This window comes from Lepisosteus platostomus, chromosome 2 (genome assembly GCF_059453375.1).
Source record: "Lepisosteus platostomus isolate fLepPlt1 chromosome 2, fLepPlt1.hap1, whole genome shotgun sequence".
Classification (NCBI taxonomy): Eukaryota; Metazoa; Chordata; class Actinopteri; order Semionotiformes; family Lepisosteidae; genus Lepisosteus; species Lepisosteus platostomus.
The window spans coordinates 11,552,287-11,579,751 of record NC_142612.1 but is presented as its reverse complement, the minus strand read 5'-3'; the positions used below and the strand labels follow the sequence as shown (position 1 = coordinate 11,579,751).

The 27,465-nt window shown below is 37.3% G+C and overlaps 2 protein-coding genes across 5 annotated transcripts in view; one reads left to right on the top strand and one right to left on the bottom strand.

Annotated features, from left to right (window-relative positions):
• LOC148675921 (von Willebrand factor A domain-containing protein 3B-like) overlaps window positions 1-7,076 on the bottom strand; it is a 54,123-nt gene extending 47,047 nt beyond the window's left edge. For 2 of the 3 annotated variants that reach the window (XM_088598069.1, XM_088598077.1), the window contains exons 1-8: window positions 6,731-7,071; window positions 5,192-5,260; window positions 4,478-4,717; window positions 3,658-3,746; window positions 2,637-2,887; window positions 2,187-2,346; window positions 1,034-1,203; window positions 281-402 (exon numbers count right to left, since the gene is read on the bottom strand). In XM_088598069.1, coding sequence (XP_088454195.1) covers window positions 281-402; window positions 1,034-1,203; window positions 2,187-2,346; window positions 2,637-2,887; window positions 3,658-3,746; window positions 4,478-4,717; window positions 5,192-5,231 — 1,072 coding nt within the window. In that variant the 5' untranslated portion in view covers window positions 5,232-5,260; window positions 6,731-7,071. Of the gene's footprint in view, window positions 1-280; window positions 403-1,033; window positions 1,204-2,186; window positions 2,347-2,636; window positions 2,888-3,657; window positions 3,747-4,477; window positions 4,718-5,191; window positions 5,261-6,730 lie in introns of all 3 variants that reach the window. The other variant, XM_088598088.1, reaches the window with a different exon arrangement.
• Window positions 7,077-11,979: 4,903 nt separating this feature from the next.
• tmem131 (transmembrane protein 131) overlaps window positions 11,980-27,465 on the top strand; it is a 55,586-nt gene continuing 40,100 nt past the window's right edge. For both annotated transcript variants that reach the window (XM_088597999.1, XM_088597989.1), the window contains exons 1-2: window positions 11,980-12,141; window positions 25,640-25,701. In XM_088597999.1, the coding sequence (XP_088454125.1) occupies window positions 12,018-12,141; window positions 25,640-25,701 (186 nt within the window). In that variant the 5' untranslated portion in view covers window positions 11,980-12,017. The remainder of the gene's footprint in view (window positions 12,142-25,639; window positions 25,702-27,465) is intronic.

Below are 27,465 nucleotides of genomic sequence, written 5' to 3'. Positions count from 1 at the left end.
ATAGTGCCTGTGATAACTCAGATGTGACATTTGTGAGAATGTGAAATGAATGTGACATCTTCCTTTATTGTGCCTTTTTTCTCAAATGTAAGGCTAAGCCATCTAAAGTGTAATGAGGAAGAAATGTCTTGTAGTAAACTTTCTTTTAGAAACTTTCTTTCAAATCATTCTTTTTGTGCACTTAGTTACATAAAATGTCTTTGTTTTAAATGTGCCACCATACAGACAGTGGGGAAAGTGGCTGTATTAAATGGAAAGGAAAGAACTGGAACTGCATTACCTGGAGGCACACCCCCAATTAGTCTCCTTGACATGTGGGGAGTGTGACAGTTCTCATCCCCTTCTTTTTCCCCAACGCACACGAAGGGCTCAGAGCCATGTAGCTCTGCAAAAGCATGGAACCTACAAAGACAAGCTCTGTTTCATGTTTCAAAGGTGTAATGGTGATTTAAACGCAATAATAGTAAGTCAGTCTTCATTCAGTCTGTGTGTGTGGAAAAAGTTTCTTTTTTTCTCTATGAGTTCATATCGAAATGCAGTGTAAGCTCTTTCTTACATGCCAAAGTCCTATAATAATTTACTTTAATATCATATTTCACACATCTGAGCAAATTAAACAGTCTTAAAGTCAATAAAAGCATTGTATAAAATGTTAACTCAATCTCCACTTTACATACTTTATCTCTCTAAAAGCAATTGGGGAATTATGTAATTTAATTGGAGGCAAAGCAAACTAGCTTTTGACAGAGTTGACAGGGTCTGTTGATTTAAGTAAATATGAAGATGTTTCACTTAATGATTTATTGCATTTTTCTATTAATGACTATAATTTTCCTTGTAAAATTAGCTCAAAAGTACACTTTTTTCGGCAGTAAGAAATCCATACTTTACATCTGCAGTCGTACGTGGTAGCACCCTTTAATTGAAACAAGGTCATTTGCTATTTTTAAGTGTAATAAATAATGTAAAGTATATTTAATGAACAATGACATCTGGTGAAATTCTTTTGGAACACGTATTCGGTTGCTCTTACCTCCCAGCTGTAAGATGGGCTACACCCTTTAAAAACTGAACAGTTTCTTCACTCTTAGCATTAAAAGATATTGTGTGGATGGGACACACACTATTCACCAATTTATTCCTCAACAGATCTATCAAATTGTCTTTGAAATCTCCAACAGCAAATAGATAAACTGCTTCAATCTAGATATCACAAAAAGAAAGAGAAGAAAATGAGAAAATACTGCAGTAAATCTAAAGTCTAAAACAACAATTAAAATATGGTAGACATCATTTTTCAGCTTAATATTAATTTTATGTACTATTGATTTCAAGATGATCTGATATAAAACAATACATTTTCTTATAAATATAATTCTCCATTATGACAACCAAAATGTAATTAAAAATAGCAATTTAATTTGCGTAATAGGCTACAGTATGTAGCTTGCACTTTACTGCTAATGTATGTCTGTAGAATGGCTTCACTGAAAAATGTTTAATTCCTAGATTTATGAACAGGCTGTTATGTCTTTATGTGTTATTCACAGATAAAAGAGCATCATGTTTGGTATTGTTGAAATCTGACCCTTGCCTGGGGTCACTCCTCTAACCTGGCTTGAGTGCAGTTTAAACAGACACCTGTTGTATGTGACATTTCAGAAATAGCTCTTGTACATGACATCTCAGAAATAACTATGGTTAAGAAAGAACTTAGGTGGAGATATAATAATCAGGAATAGCCACTATGCCATGTGTGATCATTTCATTATGTATCCAGTGGTCACTTATAAGTGCCCATTTGTGGTAATAATAGACAGTTACAATGACAATGCCAATGTCAAGAGTTTTAATCATACTATCAAAACTCCCTGCAGCACTCCTTAAATTCAGAGCACATGAGGGACACCCGTTGTACAACATGTGTCTTCTTTAGTGTTCTCTGGAAATGACCTTTTTGTAACAAATTAAAATTCATCACAATCCCTCATTGTACTGCGATTTGACTTCCTGCATCTCTGCAGTATTTGACTGAATAATGCCAAAAAACAAAGTATTGATATGTGTAAAAGGGATCCATTCTTATTTGGATAGATCCCCCATGAATATCTCTTAAGGCTGCATGGACCTCACCCCTACTGAAGAGAATAAACTGTACATTTTGTTTAACAAGGATCCTCTCTTACTGTTTTATCGCTCATGGCCATTAGCAATGCTTCTGCGGTACTGCTTTGAGAGGTGGATGGCTCATTCTTTAATTTCCATATCCATTCTACCGCAGAGTCAATGTTAGCTCCAGATGTATGGACTGCTTTTGTCTGCCACATTTGCAAGTCCGGAGCACAGCTGTAAATTTCAAGGCAGATCAAATCAGTTGTATGGCAGTAGATTTAAAGGTTTGGAAATAAATTCAACTGAGTACTAAAAAGGTAAGATGGAGCACATCTGATTGTAAATGTTATACTCAACCAGGATAATCTGTACATAGTTCATAATTTCTACTTAGAGTTGAAATTATGGTTAGCATTAATAAGATGTTATAAACTAACCATTTATACTACAGTGTATAAATAACATTAGAGGTACAGATTATTCTTAGTACAATTCATCAGGAGTTGTGTCAGGGCTAATCTTACCAAATAAGGTTAAATCTTGCAATCTGTGATAATTGCTCCTTGATGACATGACACACTGCTTCACAGCTCAGATCAAACTGAGTCTTGGAGATGTTGCCAAAGTCAAGGACAAGACTGGCAGATCGTTCCTGGATCACACCAAAAACCTGCCGACTCCCACTGGTCAACCAGTCCAGTCTCTGTTTATACAGTTTCATCTTTCTCGTCAGCCTTTCTACGATCTCTTGAAGCTCATTTCTTCTGGCTGTTAGCTGAGGTACAGAAAACATGTACAGAGCACATAAAATCAGCTCTAGCTTTTAATTTTTTTCGTTGAGAACATATGCAGGAAATTACAGAGAACAGATAAAAACAGCTCTTGTTCTTAATGGTGAGAGGCTCAGGCTGTGCAGGCTGATGCCTAACCTTGAACTCACACTAATGAGCATAGGAAAGATGTACTAACGAGGAACACACAAGATACGTAGTAAAGAAAAAAAGAAGGGGAGTGTAATTGGGGGATTGAGGACAGAATTCGCTTGATGGGGTTCTTGAGATATGATAACAAATAGTAAAAAACATCTGTTATAATAAGTAGCCTTTTAAAAACTGAACATTTTTTGCGGTGCAAATAAGGTCTACTTAAGCAGCTTCCTCCACTTTTGAATTTTGAGAATTGTTTGTGTGATGGTGACTGTACAGTCTCTGCAGTTTGAATAAAGTTGGCTCTCTTGAACTTCCTCTCTCAGTTTTTCTGATTCCTGGTTTGGATTCTAATAATGGTAAAGTCTCATTTGTTGAAAATGCCTTCTTATTCCCTTACACAAAAGCTTGACTACTACAGATACCTTAAATTTCTATTTTGTTTAACAAATGGTGCAGCATTTTTTTGCATTCCATGTGTCCACAAAAGCTTATGTTTCCAGTGTGGTAAAAAGAATGGTAAATGCAGCAATTATTTTTATTGTTTCATGAATCAGGAAAATCATCATTGTATGCACTAATTATGTACAGGTTGTCGTGCCAGCATAAATATACTTACATTATAAATACTGCCATCTTTCTTGAACTGGGAAAACAAGCCTTCACCATATTGAGAAGAGACTGGTTTTTGCAAAGTATGAACATAATCTGAAAAAAAAAAACATAAATAACAAGTTACATGATTAAAACTGTAGTCAAAAGGCATATACTATGTTGTGTTTCCTGAAAAGGTTTACATAACAACATCATCAGAGTTAAAACAGTGTGAAGCAGACCTCAGACTTTTCTGTTCTAATCATAACTAATGATTATTTCAAGTTGATTTTTGCCATTAGGTCTGTATTCAAATTAAGAGTCCATCATTTGTTTGTCCATAATCATTTTAAGAAACACAATTAAGGAAGCTACACATGTATCATTACTGATCATTAACCATCTGCTTTTCGATGTTGAAACCTGCCTTTTGTAAATAAATGGTGCATTTCAAATCATCCATTTCTGTGTTAAATTGATTTTTGTCTCACTATAAGTATATAATTTGTTCTCCTAGTATAAGCCTGTATTGTTTATAAATTCTATTCAACTCAGTCCATCATATTTCTTATTTACACCACAAAAAATTGTATCAATAACTAGTGCCAACAGATTTATTGTGATTCAGTGACACTATTCGTCAACATAACATTCATTAACCTACAGTACTAACAAACAGTAAAAATGGAAAATGCCAACACAGCACTAATGACACAGAAGTCACATGCAGATGGATGAAGAACGAGAAGCAAATATTTGTCAATTTAATGTTGTTTTTTTATTTGAAAGTCAGATTTCAAATATTTGATGTCTCTGTATGCGCACATGGGCTGCCCCGCCCGTACCTTCACGGTGTTTAAAGCCGATCCTTGACAGGACCTGAGAGAGGTTAAGCCCACTTTCCTTCAGGCCATGACGTTTCAGCCATTTTGGAGATGAGATTAGGGTGCGCACATCAGCCTCAAACTGAGCTGCCTTCTTTCCGGGCTTGTTCCCTTGTGATCTCGTTTCATCACATGTCTTACTGGAGTCACACAAATCCAGTTTTCTTTCTTCATCTTTGTGTTTCAAATCAAAGCTTGGTTCTAGAAAGGGAAATTGAATACACACTAGAGACATGCTGCTGTATTTTAGGAGCCTGGTAAACTGATACAAAGTAAACAAAAAGAAATGTGTATTAGTTGGCATTAGACTGTGAGGTTCCAGAGTATAGAGTTGCCCTAGTCCACTGTTTATTCTGTTTATTCTCTGTTAACTTGTAATTGAAATGCTTGATGGAACCAACATACAGTAATCCCCACATTTATACATTTAAACCATTTGAAATATATTACCAATGTTTGTTTAGCAACGACAACATTGACTTTCAAATGTGTCGATAAGATTTGTTTTGTAATGTGTTTGGTAGAAGTTCATATTAATAAACATTTCTTTAAACTGTTAATGTCATCTTTAATGCAGTTTTTCAAAGAAACTTATTTTGGTCATAATTACTGACACATCAATGATGGTCACAATATAAACATTATATGATAAATACTGCAATAGGAAAAACTTACTGTCTCTTGAAGCACTAACTGTCCAGATGTCTCTAGTCATTATAAAGAATATGGATTTTGTACTTCCCTCTGTAAAAAGAATTAAGGAATTGTGGAATAAATCTCTTTAACAAACTTAAATTATGCTGTCTTCAACATCCTTAAATTCAAACCCGAAGATCAGGTAGCACATTAGATTTAGAATTTAACTGTCTTTCACATGCTGTAACTCATTTCAGAATTTCCATGCTCAATCTTGTCTCTCAGCCAAATTGATTTTAAAATGATGTTGTGTTACTGCTATGCACATTTTTTTAAAAAGTGAAAAAATAAACAAAATAATCATTTAAAATGTTCATTCTTCTGCTATATTAGTTGTTTGACACAACTCTTATCTGAGGAAGTTGGTGTAAACAATACGAATAGTGATAAGCGGAATATTATTTTTATATATTACTGACTGAGCCAGTGCGCTATAAATCTTTCTTCATTTTGCATGTCTGAATAATGTTCTCGTGAGTCATTTGTTAGATTTAAAGCATATGTAAATTATCCTGGAACAGCTGTGAAAAGATTCATGTCTTTCAAATAGCAAACAGGATTTGTTTATGAATACCAGTTTTCAGAAATTACCCCACTGGATAATGCCAGAGTACAGTTTCATAGCCCCTTTGGTAGCTGATCATGATTATTGAATCTCCTATAAATCTATATTCTTAGGCACTTTCTCCTTGTGGTAGTACACAGTCACTTTCTTTTACTTTTTCCTAATGCTGTAATTATTCAGCACTTGAATAATAATAATAGTTTAATGGACATTTTTTATACCAACAAACAGTAATTAAACATTTTACTTGAACTAATTAAAAGAACATACTGTACTCGTACGTAATCGTGGTTGATCAGTATATCGTTTATAAAATAAAGCTGCTGTGGCTATGTGGTAGGACACAAAGTTTACTTTTTATTTTCTTTGTGCAACGTATCAGTAAGAATTCTGTTTGTACAGCTTATGAGGACGTTGTGAACAGAAAAAAAGGCCAGGACTAAATTTGTGTAAACTTCTCTGTAAATAGAACAAAGCCCACTAATGAATGTTATTTATGGGAGGCTGCATTTCTTGTCTTTTCGTTTGAGACAGGCTCTTGAAGACAGCATGAAACAATAATTATTATTCCATCACGTCTGCTAATCAAAAGCGATTTACGAGAATTGCTGCATAGTCTAACTAGCAATAACTGTACATTTACAGCAAGAAAATCTGTAGCTGCTAAACATTAAGAGCTAATGCTTCAAAACTACTATCGACTCTTAAAAAATAGACGTATTGAAAAGTTCTCACACAATTTTAGATTCAATTATTATAAATCTTATTTGAGGATTAACACATAATTTAATTGTATCGGTTGCATTAATTTTGGAAACCACTGTATGACATAGACCATGAGAGACAAACCAGATTCTCGATGTAATTTCTATTTATCGTCGTTAGCGTGCAACAGAGGCGTACAATTTAAGTGCGATACAAAAATAAAAGTTAAGAAGGTCCCTGTTATTTACCTTTTTTCTTTACTGGAATGCAGCGGTTTTAATTTTTTAATATCGTCCGTCATCAGTGTCCTGCTATACTTCAAAACCTCTTTGCTGTTGATCTTAGTTACGAACCTGTTGCTAGGCTTTGACCAATCGCACTCTCCCAATTCAATCACATTCAATTTCACCTCATTTCAAAGGCACGACTACAGTATGATACAAGCGCTACCAAAATGGACACAATGATATCAAGTTAAATCAGAAAAATACAGCAGAACAACAGGCAGAATACACAAATATTGAATTCAGAATGACTCAAAAGCACAACAGACTTTCGCCTCTTAACTCCGCCCTCACTTCTCCAGTTCTGCAGTACTGTAGATTCGATGGCGCTTTAGTGGCGTAAATACGTAACCGATATGAAAGTCAAATATTTAAAGCGAGGGAAAGAATTTTTTCTTCATTTTCCGTCTCAAATCCGCCTCACTTAACTTTCCTCTCTTTCTTTCTTCTGCCTTACCCGTTGCCTCTCGGTGAGAGGCCGGGGCTGTTGAGCGTGGTTGAGCTAAACACTGTGTAGAGACTACAGGTACATCAGCCAAGGGCCGTGTGAACTGTATGTCCAACACGACTGACAGTTTGTCAGAGATGCAGGTCCCTAAAGTCTCGTAATGTATTTAAAAATAATAATATTTGTAGTTCGTGAAATTGAAAGTAAAATCAATGTGTGTGCCCATAAGCAAACCATTGGAAGTGCAACTTACTTTAAAAATTGTTTTCAATCATAGTTTTGTCGTTTCACACAGCAGATAGATAAAAAAAAAGTTTTGCACATGGAACTTAAGGTATCAAGGGGAAACAGGAAATCTCTGCATCACAGACACCAATGAAACATTTGTTGGCTACTGTACTATACTGTATATGTTATAGTAGCCCAAAATATTTAGAGGTAATAAAGCATTTTCATTTGTAATAAAATAAGTAGAAATGTCTCAAAATCGTTTTTTATGTAAGATCAAGGCAGTTAAAAGAAAATAATGCTTTATTGAGAACGATATTAAATATTCTACTTTAAAGTGTGAAAGAAAGGCATATAATAAAGGCTGATTTCACTTTGATCCAAGTCAAAAGAGCTACTGTAGCCCAGGGCTTACCAACAAGATTGACAGTCTTGAAATGTTAACAAAGTGTAGCTACTTTGATCATTATGATTTAATATAACTTAATGATTAATTGAATGACTGTTTCCTGCCTGTTTTAATCGGTTTTGTCAGATAAAACAAATGCTGTTTAATTGTTTCCAGGCTCAAAGAATGATGGACTGCAAAGTATCAACAATGTATGATCACCTGTGTTTTGTGCAAGGAAGGATGCACTGCAAAGGAAAAGCGTTAACTGAATTTTTCCTAAATTAATGGAAGGTGAGACAAAAGTGCCAAGGGAGTGATGGACCGAATATGAGTTCAAGTCTGGATGACTCCCAGAAGCAATCAGTTCACCAGCACCATAGTTACAGTATTTAAAGGATGTTAATGTCGGGTCAAGTTCTAGAATTTGCGAAAGAGCTTGGTATTTCTTTCACAAACACTAAAAACATTATCCATTAATACCATAGTATATCTTCTCTATAGGTGCCCTGAAGCTTTGGTATGATAGATGGCAATTTTCTGTAAAAAGATACTGTAGATCTTCATCACTGATCTGTGTCTTGACCGAGTACTGGTAATAAGATATGGATCTAACACTGGAAGACAAGACAAGTCAAGGGATTATTTTATTGTAATATACAGAACCCAAATTTCAAAAGCTTTTTAATGGCTTTAATAAAGTCATTGAAGTTACGACCTTCACTGTTTGAGAAGTCTTTGTAGGACCTTGCTGCTTCAGTAGAGGGGATGTGAGAGTACCACAGTGTGGCTTGTTATTACTCGAGAAAACATCATGTTTTGTATTTTCATCATGTATTTTCATGTATTTTTCAATGTATTTTCATTCATTCTGATTGAATCCTAGTCAGTCTGTTTACAAACTCTGTATTTCATAAGCACATTTCTAACATTCTTCTAAAATTGCATATTCTGTACATGTTTTGGTTTTCTAAGGTGCCCCCTTTTCCAGTATTTTAAGTGTTTTTCAAATTCCTTACAGATCATAGCTATAAGCAGACCAACTTTTATTTACCAACATAATTTTTGCATTGGAGCAGCATGGTGCTTTCTAGCACTAGGACATAATGCACAAATGTACCTTAATTAGTCACACCATTAGTTGAGTGGGCCATTTGTGCTGTAATAATGGTTCACATGATTTCAGAATTAACACACCTGCTATTGTGAAGTCCCTTACTCAGAAAATGAATTTTAAACAAAAACTCAAGAACAAGGAGCTTTCGGAATAACTCAGGGATAAAGTTGTGCAAAGAGACATAGAGTCCCTGCAAACTGGGCTCCTAGGCAAGGAAGAAACTGGTTAGGGATGCCACTGTAGGGCCAAGAGTGACTTTGAAAGAGCTACTGAGTTCAAAAGGCACACATGGAAGAAAAAGTGCATAAGTCAACAATATCCAAGTCAACCCACAAAGTTCACCTGTATAGCAGAGTGGAAACCCCAATCTCAAATCCTGCATGGAGTTTGTAACTAAGCACTTAAGTGTAGCAAACAGGTTTGTGGTCAGACAAGACAAAATTGCAATCTTTTCATCTAAATAAAGTATTACATCTGGTGCAAAACCTAAAAGTGTAGCAGTTGGTCAATTCCATCTTTACTGACAAACCTTATGTGGTGGCAGCATTATATTATAATTCTCCTTCTGGACAGCAGGGACTGAGAAGCTTGTCTAGTGCGAATCAAACAGAGATGGAACTACATGTATGTACTTGGGATCTAAGGGTAAAACCTGCTACACACCTAAAACTGGAACAAAAATTCAACAGGACAATGATTCAAAACACTAGGGCAATCCTATGCTGAAGTGGCTTAAGAATAAGAAAGGTCCAACTAAAGTTTTGATCTGAAACCTGTTGGCACTCTTGTAAAGACTTGAAACTGCTGTTCATAAGCCATCCCCAAGCACCTTGGGAGAGCTGGAGCAACTCTGCCAGGATGAATGAGCAAATATTGCACAAAGCTGTCATGCAAAGTTAGTAGAAACTTACTCAAAAAGTGGTGTTACTGTAATTGCGGCCTAAGGTGCTTTCATCAAATATTGACTAAATTGTTCAGATTACTTGTACAATCAACATTTTTCAGTTTTTTTTCCCCTGAAGTTTTTGCTGACAATTACTGTAACTTATCTTATCCTTACAAGTATTCAGTTTGAACATTCAGGATTTGAATAAAGATTTAAGTCTGAAAACGTTTGTGTGCATCATTTTGTAATTTCATGAAATGGGACGCAGTAGGCACTGTATATGGAACTGTATCATTAGCTTTCTAAAGTTTTATGTTTAAATATTTGCACTGTGGCATGAAACTCCAAATGACAGCATCTGTATGTAAATTCATTCCCTAAAGTGTGTTGTGTTTAAACAAAACACTCATGTGATTGACAGAGTAAATAGTTTAGTTCGGTACATTTGAAGTTAGAATGTACTGTATCTTCCTCTGTGTGCTGATCTTAATAGAAGATAACTGAAATGTTATGATAAAAACCAACTAAAGCATCTACTGTAGTGTATAATACAGTAACATACATTATAAACCAAGGTAAAGCAGGGAAAACAACGTGAAACCGACATCCTCACCCTTTAACACTTGATGATTTAATTCAGCGTCAACATTTACTATTACTCTAATTTTCGACGCCAATGTTTCATTTATAGGATTCAGTCACCTGACGTTTAAGCTTTGGGGGTGGTGTAGTCATTTTAAATTTTTTTTAATAAAAAAGACTTGATTATTTAATTCAGCAGCAACATTGATAGCCTAGAGCTCTGAGTTTTGGCCATTGTGAGAAAAGAAGAGGATGGATATTGATGCTCTGCATATTAATATGAAGTATGCACATGAAATATTGTCAGCTCCCAATGCTGTAACGTTGTTAAAGGAATAGAGTAACCGTGTGTAACAGGAATTAATATTTAGGAAAACCCTGTTGGTTAATTTTAAGACACCGATGTGTAAATTCTTAATAAAGACGGGCTTTATAGTCTTCACAGCTTTTAAATCGTTACATTCTAACACTGAAGCCTGAATAGTTTCTAGCTTTAAATCTTAATAACGTTTTCCAACTAATGGTAGTACTAGGACAGCCTAAATACCATTGAGTTGAATGCTAGTCTTTCTTCAAAGCTCTTCAAACTTCAATGCTTTATTTGCAGCCTATACGCCCAGAAAAGTTTTTTTGCAGGTTTATCTACCAATAAAGTGACAGGAGTTAAACAATTCACCTACGAAAGTTCGTTTTAAATCCTTATTAATGTTTTTTTGTGTGTGTGGCTTGTTCTTTCTCATAGCTACAGTATAATATAATTTACACCACCGAGTATAATTTTCGTAAAATATTAGAAATTTATGAGGACTCTTGTGACAGAAGTGTGAGTGTGTTGACTCTCTTCAGGTAGCAATACATAAAAAAGACGAAAGGCCATTCATAAACCCTCTTAGCGAAAAAAACGAACATATGCAAATATTATTCGGTTATTCAAATTTGTGCTGCACGTCCATTTCGAGTTGTTCTCTTATTGCTATTTTACGATGGTAACATAGTACCGTCTTTTACGATAGGATTGCAACAAGCTGAATAAAAGCAAACATACTTAAGGTTAGACAATTATGAATAAAAATCGCTCAAATGAAAAAAAAATAAAACAATAAAAAGTACAAAATCATTTTTTGCGCTGCTTAGCAGGTCTGTGTTCTAGAGAAGATTAATTACAATAAATGATTCTTTAGATTGCATGTCATTTATCTTTGCATTTTGAAGTTCATTACAGAGCGCTCAGCAATGGAAGCTCCATTCAGGTTTTTGTGTGGAGTGTTTCTACTGCTCAGATGCTTTGCAAATCTGTTACTAACACAATACACCTTTAACCCAAAAGTGTCTTATCAGCTGTGCAATGCACCTGGATTCTGGATTCCTCTGTATCCAGGATCCGATTAGCTTCCACGGGGGCGATCTACGGTGTAAGAAGAAATGAGGGAATGACTCTTAGCTCCGCTGAAGTCGGAAGTGAGGTGGTCGGTATTTGCTGTGGACACCGCTTCGGCTGCAGTACCACGTGTAGGCCGCGCCGTGTCGCACGTCCCAGTTAACCGTGTTTATATGAGACTGCAAGCGGCCAGGAGCTTCACACAGTGATACCGACACAGCAGCATGGCGAGCTGGGAAAAAGATCTGATTCTTCCCCATTTATCAATGGGAACGAAAACAACAAGCCTCGGAGTTCTCCGGTTTTTATTTATTGCATTTTTCCATGCAGCACAGGCCAACAAAGAAGGTTAGTCGGGTTTTTTCCCCCCAATGTAAAATCTTTGTGAGCCGCTCAACTATTTTGCTAGCTAGCGAGCTGTCTAGAGCTGTCTCGGTGTTGCTGTTTCAGCTGTTAAATCGCTACAGTGTAATGCTTGTTTTAGCGAATGCGGTCGCAATTGTTCTGCTGATATTTTAAGCTAGGTTTTTATGAATTGGTAGTTTCCAGTACCCACAGCGACCTAACCGAGATGTCTCTTAACGTGCCCCGGTGCTGTGTTAATTTACCGTAGCTTCTCTCCCGTGCTGGCATGTTGTGTTAATTTAGCCACCGTGGAAGTTAAGCATGCAGATTTAGCGAGTTCACAGGTGTCTCTGAGTTGTAGGTAGACAGTAACAACCATCTGTTATTCCCTGTGTACTCGGTCGTTGCAGTCGGCGGATATTGGTAGCTGTTTCTTCTCCTTTCGTGCTTCGATCTGAGCTGGCAGCGCTTCCTAATCCAGCCGCAGGCTTCTCCGGGGCCTGGGAATGCTGACAGCGACACGGTTTTGCTTTTAACTTTACCAGCCTTATAATATACGTCCAGACGGGATAGCCCTACAAACAAAATAAAACACTTAACATGATACTGTCTTGGCTTAAGAAAAATGCTTTAACCAGTCATGTTATGAAGAGGATGGTTAGGAGGGGGGTTGAAATCGAGAAAGACGGAGCGAAGGAAAGAAAGGACTTCTAACCGGGCTTATTTGGAAGTGAGAGTAAATTGTGTCGGTTCCGCAGTAACATGAAAATACATCAGAAAAGGGGAGAATGAGGTGTTGGAAATCACAGTCTCCCCCCCCCCTCCCCGAACTCCTGGATGTGGCAACGCATATGCCGGGTGACAGCCAGTCTCCGTAGTTTGGGGTAAAAAAAGACGGACAGTGTTGGGGGCAGGCGACACGTTTTCGGTTTGCGCAGATGTCTGCGGACTTCATTCGCCCCGTGAAACTGTTTTCGTGCCACGTTTGGGTGATTCCGACAGGGGAGGTCGGGATCAGAACTTCAGCGTACAGAATTCCTTAAAACGCCCAGTGTAAAAATTGCCCTCTGCTTGATGACTCAGGGAGGGCACAGGAGGATGCCAGTGGCGAGAACAGGGTTGGTACATTTCGTTTTCGAAAGCTTAAGAGAACAGAAACCTCCCCCCTTTGTATAGAGTTGTGGAAAGGGAGTTACTTAATAATTGCTTGAAATCAGTTGTCCTCACCTTTACCATTTGACTCATTTCCTAGCGCTTTGAATCTGAAATGAGAAACAGTGTATGTACAGTAGGGGACTAAAACTTCTTCAGACATTTTTCATCGGTGCTTTGTCGTTTCTGTGAGTGGTGCTTGTGCACGGGGAGTCCCTGGTATCGTCTGCTAGGGGGTCTCTTTTCCAGCAATCATTTTCAACAAGGGAGGAGATGTAATGTGGGCATTAAAGATGAAATATTGTTAAGGGTCTATGATGACTGTTGGCAAGAGCGGCCGAGACCGTTTTTGATTTTTTTTTTGGGGGGTGTACATGTTGTATTGTGTACATTGTGTGTATAATTTGTGTGCCTAAGCTTTAGAAGCTGGAAGTTCAGGAACGTTGACGTGATATAACAGTGAGACAAGGCTATATGTTTACGCAATTGGAATGTTCTTTTCATGCTGCACAAAAGAAGAAATAACCGTTGAAAAGAATTTGGTCAACATTATCGCAAAGATGGGGGCACGGTGGTGCTGTGGTTAGCGTTGCTGTCGGATAGTACTGGAGCCCTGGGCTCCATTCCTGGAAACACCCATCTGTGTGGAGATGTTTGTACGTTCTCCCCATGCTCACTTGGGTTTCCCCCAAGTGCTCCAGTTTTCTCCAGCAGTCCTAAGACACTGTGGTGGTTTAATTGGCTTCTGACAAAAAAGGCACTGGTGTGAGTGGGGGTGTGTTTGCATTGTGATCAGGGTCTCTACTGGCTTGTACCTCTTGCTGGAATAGACTCCAGTTCCCCTGCGAGCCTATGTTGGATAAAACGGCTAGAACATAGATGGAGGGATAATAATAATAATAATAATTCCTTATATAGAGATTTTCTGGACACTCCACTCACAGCGCCTTACAGGTAATGGGGGCTCCCCTCCACCACCACCAATGTGCAGCATTCACCTGGATGATGAGACGGCAGCCATAGTGCGCCAGTATGCTCCCCACACCTCAGAGGGGAGGAGAGCAGAGTGATGAAGCCAATTCATAGATGGGGATAATTAGGAGGCTGTGACTGGTAAAAGCTAGGGGGAATTGTATGACAAAGGTGGTTCTTTTTCTGTTCACTAGAGCAGGTGGCAGGTGGTCGCTCAGCATCATACCGGTACAAGCACATTCATGCCGTGCATTGCCCAGCTCCATGAAAGTGAGTTAGGCGTGCCCTCTGTTCATCGGGTCCTGTAGATAGTCCACGAGGTGGGGCTGCACCCTGGATGGGCTGCTGGTTTGCTGCACTGTGTACACGCACACACATGCACACACATCAGTGGACTGAGGGAGGAAACTTGAACACCCGACTGCGAGAGAACGTGAATCTACACGCAGAATCCACCCCAGTCCAGAAGTGAACTCTGGGCCCAGGAGTCGAGGGGCAGCAGTGCTAACTGCTGTTCGACTGTGCTGCCTATCTATAGATGGAGATATCAATATTTTACCTGAAGGATAACGTCAGTAATACAATTGTACATTCTAAACTCCTTGGTAACTAAGAAAACTATGTAGTGTAACAGTAAGAAAATACAAATTACTGGAATTTAATGTGGTAACCTGCGCAGTAAAGAAATGAATTACATAACAGGCAGTCTCTGTAAATGGGGTAATAACTTCCACTAACCTCTAACATTACGTTTTACCTAAGCATGATGTTTTCAAGGCAGAAAGAGAGGGCCGGATCTGTGGGCGCAATTTCAGAAGGTGCTTTGAGTACCTTGCGGAGTGTAAGGGGAGAGAATGAGGACGAATATAGGAGAGCGGAGGGCAACTACACATGTTCTCAAAAGAACAAGACTGGGGACAAGCATTGTCTCTGCCTGTTCAAGCGTTTGGGATTTAAGGGGGAATCATTTTTTTTAAACAGACTGAGGGGTTTTGAAAAATGGAGGTTCTGTTGTAAGGTCCACATCGTTTAAGGCTTTTGGTATATTTTACTTTATGCTGCGGTTTGGCCTGGCCTTAACGGCGTACAGATATGTTTATTTCAAAGCTCCAATCTAACGTGTTGTAGAACCCAATTCCCACTGATGTGTCAGCTGGCCATCGTTCACGTTTAGAGATGACGTTTCAGTGCCAGTGCTGGATGTAGTACTCACACGCTTTCTAATTGCGTATTATCTCATCTGCACCACCCTGGTGATGACTCAGTGTGCAGCACAGTTGTACAAAAAGAAGACATTCTTTGCTATGTTTTAGATTTGCTTATGTAATGGGGATCACTTAACACCAAGTCTGTTACAGAAGGTGGTGTTAAGGCCCATTGCTTCTTTTGCAGTTTTTTGGTAATGTTCATATGTACGTATTTTGCTCAGTAATCTACATTGCGCCCCTGATATTTGTAACTGTTGTTTCAGAGCCCAGTTCTAAAAAAAAATGAGCACCATCAGGCATCAAGAAAGTCTTCAGTTCTTCTCCCCCCACACCTATACGTCTCTTGTAGTGTGCCCCATATATCTGTGTCAGACCCTCTGTAAAGCAAATGCAAGACAAGGTATGACTGGTTTAGTGTCGGGGTTTCTCAATTGATGTGAGAGTAGTGTTCACTTCAAACATACGCTTCCATCTTTGTAAGCGGATGCTTTTTTCCACTTGTCTGTGCACAAGTTTCGCTTGACTTGTACGGTAAATGTTTTCTAATATATTTTCGTATTGTATCAACATTTGCTGTATTTAAAAGTGTAAAACCACTACATCAGAGTTGTTTGGCCTTTAACTAGTTTTAAGTAATGCAGCCTTCTTGTAGATACACTTTAACTAGTTGTTAAAGTGGTCCACTGATGTTGATGGCAAGTTACCTCTCTAAGGGACCAGACTGGAATTTCTTCAAGCTATGTTTACTTCTGTGTTTTTTTTTTGTATGAATTAACATATTACATTTTTAAGAGGAGAAACACTTTTCCTTGATGGGATGAAATACCAAATTGTCTTGTCACTTAGTGGTATTGCTTTAACAGTTGGGCAGTACAAATTATAATTACTGTACGTACCGATCTGAGAGATCTGTGTGTGTAGATCTAGTAGTGGATGTCCCTCTTAAAGTATTCTTCTGCCAAGAAGCAGATTCCTCTTACTGACAGAGTTGTGCTTTGGGACATGCAGGTGGTTTTAAATCGAAGCTGACTGCCTTTTGAACTTTGAAACGCCTAGCTTGCTTGGCTCTTTTTAACCTTAGCTTATTGTAAAATCCAGTTGTTGTACTTGTGCTATTACTGGGTAATGTCAATAGAGTTTAAATGCAGGGCTGGTGTTTTGCTCCATTTCAAATGTAGAAACGTGTAATGGTGCCACAGGTGTTGCTCTCTATCTAGAAATGATGACATTCTTGGGATGGTTTGTGAATTTGTTCAAATTCATCCGTCCCTTTTCTGCCTGCTGCATCCAATTTAGGGTCGTGGGGGAGCCAAAGCCTGTCCTGTGCAAGGAATGGCTCAGGGCAAGGTACACCCTTAATGGGATGCCAGACTGCTGCAGGGCATTTGTACATCATAATGTAGTTAATTTAATCCTCCACATCGAGGACTGCAGTATGTATGCCTGTGTGCAAAATATCAGTACGGTAATAAGATGTATGCGGTAATAGATCATTGTAATCTCAATTACAGAACAGTAATATGGTGAATGATAGTGTAGAGGCTGGTAACCATATGTAAGGTAGATTATCAGAGGTCATGACTTGCACGAAAAGCAAGTTTCTGCTAATGCACGCTCAGCCCTGATTAACCTTATTTACAAACATCTGTTCAGCTACAGCCACATTCCAGACATTAACAGCACTGTAATGCAACGAAAAGACCAATTGAAAGTATTGTCATAATGGATACAAAGATAATTTGCTAAATACCTCAGGTGATATGGCCTGTGTCACTGCTTATGAAATGTCTTGGTACACTGAGGCAAGAACTGGCTGAGAATACATCACCCATGTTGCAAATGCAAAAATAGCAGTTTTTGTAGTTCTCCCCAATGTAGGGAAATGCACCCAGTCAGAAAGTGGCTTGATTTTCTGCAAAGCAATGTTGACCTATCATCCTTATGTAAATACTGTTTTGTCAATACTGAAAGATCTCTGAGTTTGTATGGGAGGCTGGCAAGTGTCTGTTTTCTGCTTTTTCAACATTTTATTGATTGTGATAAAGAAGTCTTGTGACAGGACTTTGTGTGAAGGATTGAACTGAAACATTTCCACTGGGTGTGTCCCAGGGATGGTTTCAAATTTGTGACAATTAACAGATGTTTTGTTGCTTAAGTGTGTGTAGTATATTCAGCTATGTTTACACAGCTCTTAGAGATGGACTATAGTTAGGACGTACACATCAACTTCCAAGGTAGACAGGAAAGTGATGGCTCTTTTTGATTATAAACATAACAGCCAGTGTGAACTTTGGAGGGCATGGTGATGGGTGTGCAGGATTAAGATTGTACACAGACCTTGGCAGAATGAATTTGATATTTTCAGAAACATGACTTTATAGAACAGGTTGAACGAACAATTATACTAAATTTGAAAACTGCATGTTGTGTTGAAATATTTTTAGGAGTCTTCACATTGAAGATAGATATGCTATTCTATGTATTTTGATTTCAAAGAAACCCTTTTTGTAATCTGTTTGGGGAAAAAAAAAATGTCGGTATGGTTTGTCAGTGCATTTATCTGCATTCACCTCATTCACTGAAACTGATTGTTTTGTATATATAGCCTGAAAGACCACCACTTTCTTCCTGACAAATTACTTGCATAGTAACCAATAGTCCCACATGCAAGTGCGGTTGATATTCACTCTACAAGGTCACTGTCTGCACCACAGGTCCTTTTCTCCACTCTTTCAGTGTCAAATTGGGAGTCTTTTTAACAGTGGATATTATTTTTCAGTAAAGGTTTTGTTTTAGTTCATGAAGGGTCTAGGTTACCGGTTGTGTCATAATTTGGGCATGGAATAAGCTTGTAACACTTTTTTCATCTTATGGTCGTTGGGAAAAGACATGAAATCCTGAGAGATCTCAGGAGTTGCTTATATGGTATTTGTGGTCTAAAAATGTAATTTTCCACAAGGCTTCTTTATCACAATCAATAAAATGTTGAAAAAGCCATAAGAATTAAAGGTCTAATATTTCTTACTAATATTATGTAAAGTGCCCTTTTTTATTTTACATTTGCCTCATTTTTTCTGGGATTGATTGGTCTTTATTCATTTGTATTACTATTTGTAATTGTATCATTATTACTATTTGTATTTGCAACAGTTAGAAGATGAAAGCTGCAGTAAGTTAGTTGTATAAATGTATAAAACAAGTGCTTCAAACACCTTTTTATATGCAACAAAAAGCTGGTGGTGGAGAGGAGTTGTATTATTACACAACACCCTGGTCATATTCAGTGTTTCCAGCAGAATATCTCTGCAGTGAGCCTTTCTCATCTCCGACACACACCGGTTTGTTTAGAATATGTTGCAACTATATTAAAAAAAATTAAAACTTAAAAAGTATGGTTTACAGTAGAGACTATGCAGCAGGTTTTCCCCCCAAAAGAACTGTAAATTGGTACTATTTCAGGAAAGAACAGTCAGTAGAATGTAGGGTAAATTAAACTTTGCTCTTGAAGAAGGGCAGTGGAGATCTACTCTATTTTACCCATTTTCCTCTTTGAGGAAACAATTCAGAGGTTTACAGTTTAACTGGATAATGTTAAATTTGAAAAAAATAATGGGGGGGCAGGGTATCTGTTCTGCTGTTACTGTTAGTGCTGTTGAATGAACCCTACTCCTCTGAAGTAAGACTGCCTTGGTGGAGAGTTGCACACCACCGTCAGGTGCATTTTAAAGCTCATCATAAGACAACCTTTGCTTGATCTTGTAAACACTTCCCTGTATTACCTCTGGAAACTGTTCTTTTTTTGGTGCGCTAAGTCCTGGTTACATAAACACAGTTATGACAGGATGAGAAAAAAAAAACTGATGCAACACAAATGTGAAATCTGGTGATGGCACAGCTGGCTCTTCAGTCCTCTCACTTCCTTAAAAGGTCAGATTGCAGTTTTATCGCGGTGCTCAGTGTGACTGTTAAACAAGTGTTCAGGAAACCGTACATAATCCTTTACAGAACACTAAATGCTTACTTCTGTGTAATTAGTTGCCATATAGTCCACTGTAAATCTTATCTGGATCAGTAGGGCTTGGGCACGAGGGTTGATCTGTGTTCAAAAGGAATATATACAATGCTCTGCATGTTTTTATCTGTTTGGTATGTGAATGATTTACTTCTCATACTGCCAGCATTTAATAGTTTATTTACTACAAGTAACAAAATTATGAAAGGAGGTCCCACAAATACTGTAGTAAGCTTTAAATAACCGTGAGTGTCTGAATGAAAGTGCCCAGTAAGAAAATAGTTTTTTTTATTGAGGTATTTCAGAGAATTGTGTCCTTTCCACTTGTTTTTTATGAAGTAACTGCACATTGTTACTGTTTTTGCCTTTAATAGTATTTTTATATTGAAAGAGCTATAAAGGTTGGAGTGATCCACTTCAGTTAAAACATGAAAATGTATATGTAACTTTGTTAGTTTTCATTCTGTTGAGTTCTACAATAGTTTTACTCAGGTAAGCCGTAAGTTAAATGTGTAACTATAGTGTAGGAAGGCAGACCCCATGTGTGTCTGTGTCGGGCATATACAAAATATACAAACATGACAATTTCTGCTAGTTTTAAAAGTAAACTTAGTCCTCTTTTTCAAGTTTAGGTGTTTCTAGGGCATAAGAGTAATGTGCTAATATGGCCGTCAGCTGTGTTGACTATGAAACTCTCCATGGCTGGTATAATTATCTTAAGTGATGCAATACGTGTCACACCTGCAGTTACTGTATACACTTGTACAATCTTGTGCAAGACAGATAGAGATGTTTCAACAGCTCTTCTGTGAAAGCTCAGACTTTCGATGTTACCAGTACATATAATTTAAAATGCTAAATAGTGGAGAAAGTTTTTTTTCTTATTCCATTAACATTAGGGGATTGCATAAAACATATATGCTGTTTATTAGCAGAATTCAACAATAATTTTCTTACAATATAAAAAATTGAGATTCTTTAAAAATAACATTCCATATTAAATTCTGCATAGGTTACACTGTAGAAAAAAACTTGATTTCAGCACATCCTACGTTAAAGTGTCTCTTCCAAATTGAACAGTTGCATTAGATGTGATTTTGATGTTCTTTTAACAAACCTATTTTTTTATCTGCCTTTGTGAGGAGATTGGTGCTTCCTCATATCCTCTGTTAATACTTACTGTTCTGACATCATTTGAGATTGCAGCATATGCCTCTTATGATTGAATTTAAAACAATTGTGCCGAAGTTTTACTTGGGTGTCTTTCAATGTGAATCAAAAGAAAATAAGGACAAAAGAAATTAAGGAAATTACAGTTTTAAAGGGGAGTGATGTGGTTTGTCATTTCTGCTTTAAAGTTGGACTTGCAGAAATGTTCAACTTTAACAGATCTTTTTACTGAAAAAATGTTTAAAATTAAGTTTGGATTTAGTACTGCTATCTAAAAAGGTTCCCTTTCCATATTTTTAAATGGAAAATTAAAAAAGCTGTGACTTCCTTGATGCATATCGGTCTACTTACAAGTTTGAGAATTCAGCAGCCTTCTAAGCTGTACAAGATGCACAAAGAACCAGCAAAACAGTCTTGTCAAGAGAGTGACATCCTTTTAATAGAAACAGGAGGTGATGCATCTTTAGTAGTGTAACAAATGTAAGATGATAGAACTGTTGATTAGTTTCTGTCGAGGTGATTCTCTTTGAATTAAACTTAACAATGAACAAGATTGCATGTTGTTTTTAAACAATTAGGGAGCTACAAAAGGCGTGCCTGGAACAAGGAAAAGCATCTTTCAGTTAGCGGCACTGTGCCCGTACGACTTATTTTGTCGAGGGATTTTATTGCAAGAAATGTGTGTTCTTGGACTTGTCTTTGAACAGAACTGTCACACTTTATGTAGTGAAGACCTACCACAGCACATTTGACCATTGTGTTGTACTAGCTTTGTAATATCACCTCCAGTAGTGTATGGATTATTTCTGCTATTTACTTATTCCAGCATTAGCATTAATCATATTTTTTCACATTCCAAAGACCTTTGTTGACATTTCATGCTGTGCGTAATGATGCATAGTTAAACCCTCATGTCTTTACATCCATAATCAGGTTTCCATAAGATGCAAATAATTCAACAGGATATTGCAAGCAGCATAATTATCTTAAAAATACAAATCGCGGCTTTATGAAAACACTAGACACTTGATTTTGCCGTTTTATGACTGCTGATTTGTTATGCGGACACTTAAGCCCTGATACTCTTTAGAGTGTATAAATGATAATGGTGAAAATTAAATTTGATTTTCATTTACTTTGCCAAACTCGATGACAGCTTGTTACATTGAACAAGAATCTTTTCAAGAATACTCTGGAGCAAGGTTGCCCATCTTTTTTTTTAAATCCTTACTTGGCAGCTTTTATTCACATTCTGGCTCAACATTCAGTAGAGAGTGTTATTTTTCTTTACTCGGAACTCTGTCTGCTATTGAGGTTTTGCACATGTATTTTACTGGAAAAATGTAATAAAAATAGTCTTTAAATCTTTAAGACTCATTGAAGCGATTCTAGCCCATGTTATTATAGAAGGACGGCATTCAGCACAAGATTTTGGCCTGCTACTATAAACTATTAAACACCACTAGTGTTACACTACTTTCTAATAATAGAATCTTGGACATCATGAGGAGGCTGAATATAATATCTTCTGTAACCCTATTAATAAAGGGATGATGCTACATCTGGCTTTCAAATTGTTGTTTAAATTGTTGAAAATTAGTTTGAGATGTTCAAGGTTGTGTGAAATTTTCTGTCTGAACGTTCAGCAGAAGTTGCTTTGTATGGTTCAGCAAATTGTGGTCTGTTTAATCCATGTCTGTGATGTACTACTTTATGTCTCATATTGGGAGCAGAAACCTTGCTGTTTGTTTTCTCATCTTGGGACAGATTCCCCAATGTTTGTATTTATAATGTAACTGAGGCGTTTGTTCGATGAAAGGAATCACTCTTTTCCAATTTTAACAACCATTTTTCAGTAATGTGTGATCTTAAAGTGAAAATGTGGCAAGATGAGAGAAGACATATTGGGTAGTTGTTTCTGTACATCTTTACATTTTCACAGCCCATCAAGAAAAAATTCAAACATCAGTTTTTTTTCAAATCCTGAGCTTTAAGAGTATCGGAAGCAGTGCATTGTGAGAAAATAAATTGATTTGACTTGCATCAAAAAGATGAATATCCTTTATCTCCCACCTGGCAAGGCTAAAGCTCTGACTAGACCTCTGGACTGGATGAACCCCTCGTCTCTGTGATCTTTAAAAGAAGGCACCAGAGGAATGTTCCACCTGTCCCCTGGCGGTCTGGGAGAAAAGAACTAGAACGTTGCTGGATAAAGGTGTTCTTATCTTCACTGCTTGTTGGCTGTCTGTGAGCTGGGCATTTTCAGAGTGACATAGTACTTTCTTTTCTGATTGCAAGTGGCTTTAATTCGCTGGACAGCTAAAGAAGGGCACAGATCATTAGAAGTGTCTCTGCTAGCTGAAACCAATAAATCGGGAAGTGGTTTATAACCATAAATATAAAAGGTTGCTTGTATAGATGTGTAGGTATAGCTAACAGCATCTACTGTATACTGTAAGCTTACATGCCCAGTGAAAAGTCTAATTTTAGAAGTGGCTTTTTGCAGTGAACATCAGTAATAACTTCTAGCTTTTACTACAGTCTTTTAAAATGGGTCATGAGTTTTGACATTAAAAATGCAGGAGCTAAAATTGTTTGAACCATTTTCAACTTTGTCCAGAATTCCTTATGTAAATTCGATTTAAATAATTTAGAGGTGTTGAAAACTTTTGTATTTTAAACTTTTTACTTAACATTAGGCATAGCAAGAATGTTGTGCCAATTACCATTTACTAGACTTACTTCTTTAACTTCACAATTAGTAGTATTTGCATATAATACTCGGTTATTAATTGCACTTTAGTATTATTGTTAGTGATAAACGTTCTCATACTAAAAAATGCCCAAATCTGAATCCCCTTTATTCACCAAGTACATTTAATGTATAAAGAATTTACTCCAGTGTACTTGGTGCTGCAAAAACATTCTACATATACCATAACACAAACAAGATTAATAGACATCATTAAGACAGTGCAAGACATATTACTAGGAATTCTGGTTAAGCAAAAACAACAGCTCTAGGAAAGAAGCTGTTCAAGTCCAGGGTGGTTCTGCTTTTAACAGACCAGTAGGAATGTTCGGAAACAGGTGGTAACCTGGGTGGCAGAGTGATAAACACACTGCAGTTTGCCTTTGGAGTGGGCTGACGCATTGCCCAACCAAAGACTCAGTTTGACAGAGCCATCATTGAGAGCAATCTGACTGCTGTCAAAACTGGTTGAGAGATGCCAAAGCTTTTCGGTTAATGCAAAAAGTATATGCTTTGCTGGATTATCTTTGCAATACTCGTGATCATTATTTCCCATCTGAGGGTATAAGACATCATAACTCCCAAAAACTTCAAGGGCTCCACTGCACTCAAAGCCACATCAGTGAGTACCGGGGAGAGAGGTAAAGAAAAAGTGTTTTAAGAGTGTTAGACCTCCATGGTTAGCACACCATGATACCTCCCTCCTGTACGTGGTCAAGTATCATTATGGATGAGACCTACAAGGGTAATGTCCGTCAGACTAATTGAGTCTGCGGATGACGAGTCGCTGGAGGTGCAGTTGGTGCTGTACAAGAAACACAGTAATGGGGAAAGCACACACCCCCGAGGTAAATCAGGATTCACAAAGCGTCTGACAAATAAGGGCCCAGCCACACCTGCTTTCTGTCTGTGAGAAATGTGCAAATCCACTGGCCGAGGGAAAGTCGAACATTCACCTGTGACAATTTATTGTAAAGGAGTTCTGGAGTAATGCTATTAAACACCGGGCTAAAATCCACAAAGCAAATTCTTGCATATGTGCCTGAGGATTCTAGATGTTGCAAAATGTAGCGGCTGTCTTGTTCACATCATCCAGTGACCTTTTAGCCCGAGATGCAAACTGTAGAGGATCAAGATGTCAATACGTTCAAAAATATTCATCAATGCGAACTGACTAATGCTAAACAACTGGAATTATTTTCGTTGTCACCAGCGTGAAAATAAAAACGTAAGTTAAAATAAAATCACATCAGCATTTCATTCATTTTTAAAAGTTCATAAGTGTTAGACTGTTGTGCTGCCTTATTAAATCCAAATATCCTGAAGATGAAGATGCAATAAATGGTTTATCTAGTTATCTGTACCCTGTGGAGTAGCTTGGAAATAGTTTTTCAGAATCGACTAATGATCATTTAGTGTAGCTAAATTTATTCCACTGTATAGGAGTACTAACGTTAAATTTCATCATGAATATTTCAGCTACTGTTACATTTCTAAAATAGTTCACGCTTGTATTTGAGCTCAGTTCAGGATCAGTAATGGTTTTTTTTATTTTGTATTTTTATCAGAAGTTTCCACCATTCATTGAATTAACACATTTTAAAATGGTTACCACCAATGTACTGCCATTAGTACTTTCACTTGCTCTCTTTTCACATACTGTATACTGTGCACCTCAGAGACACTCACTCTGGCAGCCTACAGTAACTAAAGTGACATTGATGCTGACCAAGACTCGTGCGTTGCTGATAGAAATATGGAACAGCCTGCTTCTATACTGAAAATTGCCGTTATTGGCTAAATGGATGATGTGTGTATTTAAATATAGCATTTTAACACAATCATAAGTATATCCATAAATGTGGGAGGAGATGGTTGCTCCGCTGCGACTGCAAAAATCCCTCTAGTGGCTACCTTTGAGATCCCAGATTCCCTCATCTATGAATTTGATTATGCTATAATGTGGATGGTTCATTATCCTGATTCATCTGTGTTTTAGTTTTTAGAACATCCTCTTGCATTATGTGCTGGTATCTGATCAAAAGTGATATTTCTAACTACTGTAGTTTTTGCTTAATATGAAAATGCGTCCAGTAATTTTCCTCTGGAAAATTAAGTAAATAAGTAATACTTGAGGAATATATTTCAGAAGCTCTTTACAAAGTTGTATCTTCTGCTGCCTTGCTATTAGCATGTACAACAGCCTAATGAGAAATTTTAATTTTATCTCCACAGCCTTCATCCAGTCGGACACAATTTTAGAGGTACTACGCTTTGGTGAAGGAGGCCTCTTACAGGTACATTTTATGCTTTTAGCCTCAGCATATGGGTTAAAATGAGGGATTATAAAATGTTTGCTGCTTTTGCATGATGAAAGCATAAATCCTAAGAAGATTAAAACAAATTATTGGTTATGTAGCAAGTACTTATATGTTTTTTTTTAACCAAAATCAAATAATGCTTTGTTTCTTGCTTGGAGCTTCTTATGTTGCTGTAGAACTTTTATTGACAGCGACAGTGCACGGAAAGTGTATTGACAATTGCACTGCAGATGTCCTCAGTTTGTGGTCCACACACGAGAACGGCAATTGTAGCTTTCTGAAAGGCTGCTCGTACTAGAAAAGAGATCCCTTTGTGAGTGCCTTAGTGCCGTTATGTGCTATTTTGCATAGAATAGTGACAGTACAGCTTCGTAAAAGGTGATCCAGCAGGAGAAAAGACTGGGTATGCTAGCATCTGAAAGTTCCCCCATTTTGATTATGAATATAACCAGGATTGGCATGAGAAAGTCTTGCAATTTTTTTTTTAATCAACAGCTTTTATATTTCCACTTCTGCATATGACGCTGCAGAAGAGGGCCTCTATAAATTTGATATGTCCCTGGAGAGTCGTCTGCATTTGGCACCAGATGCACAGCTCACAGTGCGCTACACATCATGCACAGGGCTGAAATTGAACTCCTTTCTTGATTGCTAGTATATTTTTGGTACTAAATATTCCTGCTTTGTTTGGGACTGTTGAGAACTGTACATACTGGGTGTTTTTAAGTTGTCACTATGTAACACACTAGAGCAGATTAGAGATTGAGTTTAATTTTTTTTTATCACTGATGACCTCAGTACTCCTCCTAATATGTTGAGATAAATAAGAAAGCTTATTTTATTGGATACAGCCAGCATACATTAAAATTTAAAAGCAATGTTTAGCTAATTTAATTGTTTTCTAATAATTCAGAACCCCTTTATCATAATCTAAAACCATAATATTTCAACCTTAAGATTAAAAAAGTATTTTTAATCCTTGTTTCTGGATACCATAGAGAGTCACTACACCAGGATGAAAGAAGATGTTACTTGTGAATACAATTGTTTCATGCTGTATGCACATATATGAACCTACACTTCTAGAACACTTTCAAACACGTGTATGAATTGTCAAAAGGTATATAAACTATTTCCCCAAGATTCAAACGCTCTTATTATATGTGGGTAGTTTTGTGGAACATAAAAGTTAAAAATGTGGGACACTATTTACCGCAGTCTTTTAAAAGAAAAGATCACATTGAATGTAATCTAGTGATGGGAGTTCCAGGAATGCAAGTGAAGTGAACATTGTCGGATTTTCCAGTATATATGCTAATGAAAGTGAAGAGAATGCATTTTGTCTAATATCCCATGTTTCAGTGCTAAGGCCATGTATGCATCATGTCCTCATGACAGCAGCTAGTATGTACTTAGTTTGGCTTAATACAGGAGTTGTCCATCGTTCTAGGGCTAGTATTGTATGTCACTCTTGAAGAACTAATGCATAGCTTATAAGTTACACCTAAAACAATTGCACAGTTAATCTTTGCGTAAATTATTGATCCATCTGTCTTAAAATCCCCCCATGTTTAAAGTCTCATATTACAGCTTTGCATTAAAACTTTAGTAGTCAGCATGAGAATGGAATCGTTCAGTGGTAGTGCGATAGATCAAGCAAGCATGTTGCTAGCATACAGTGCCAGTCAAAAGTATTGAGTACACCTGCTTGAAACCAGGTTTTTCATGATTATCTGTGCT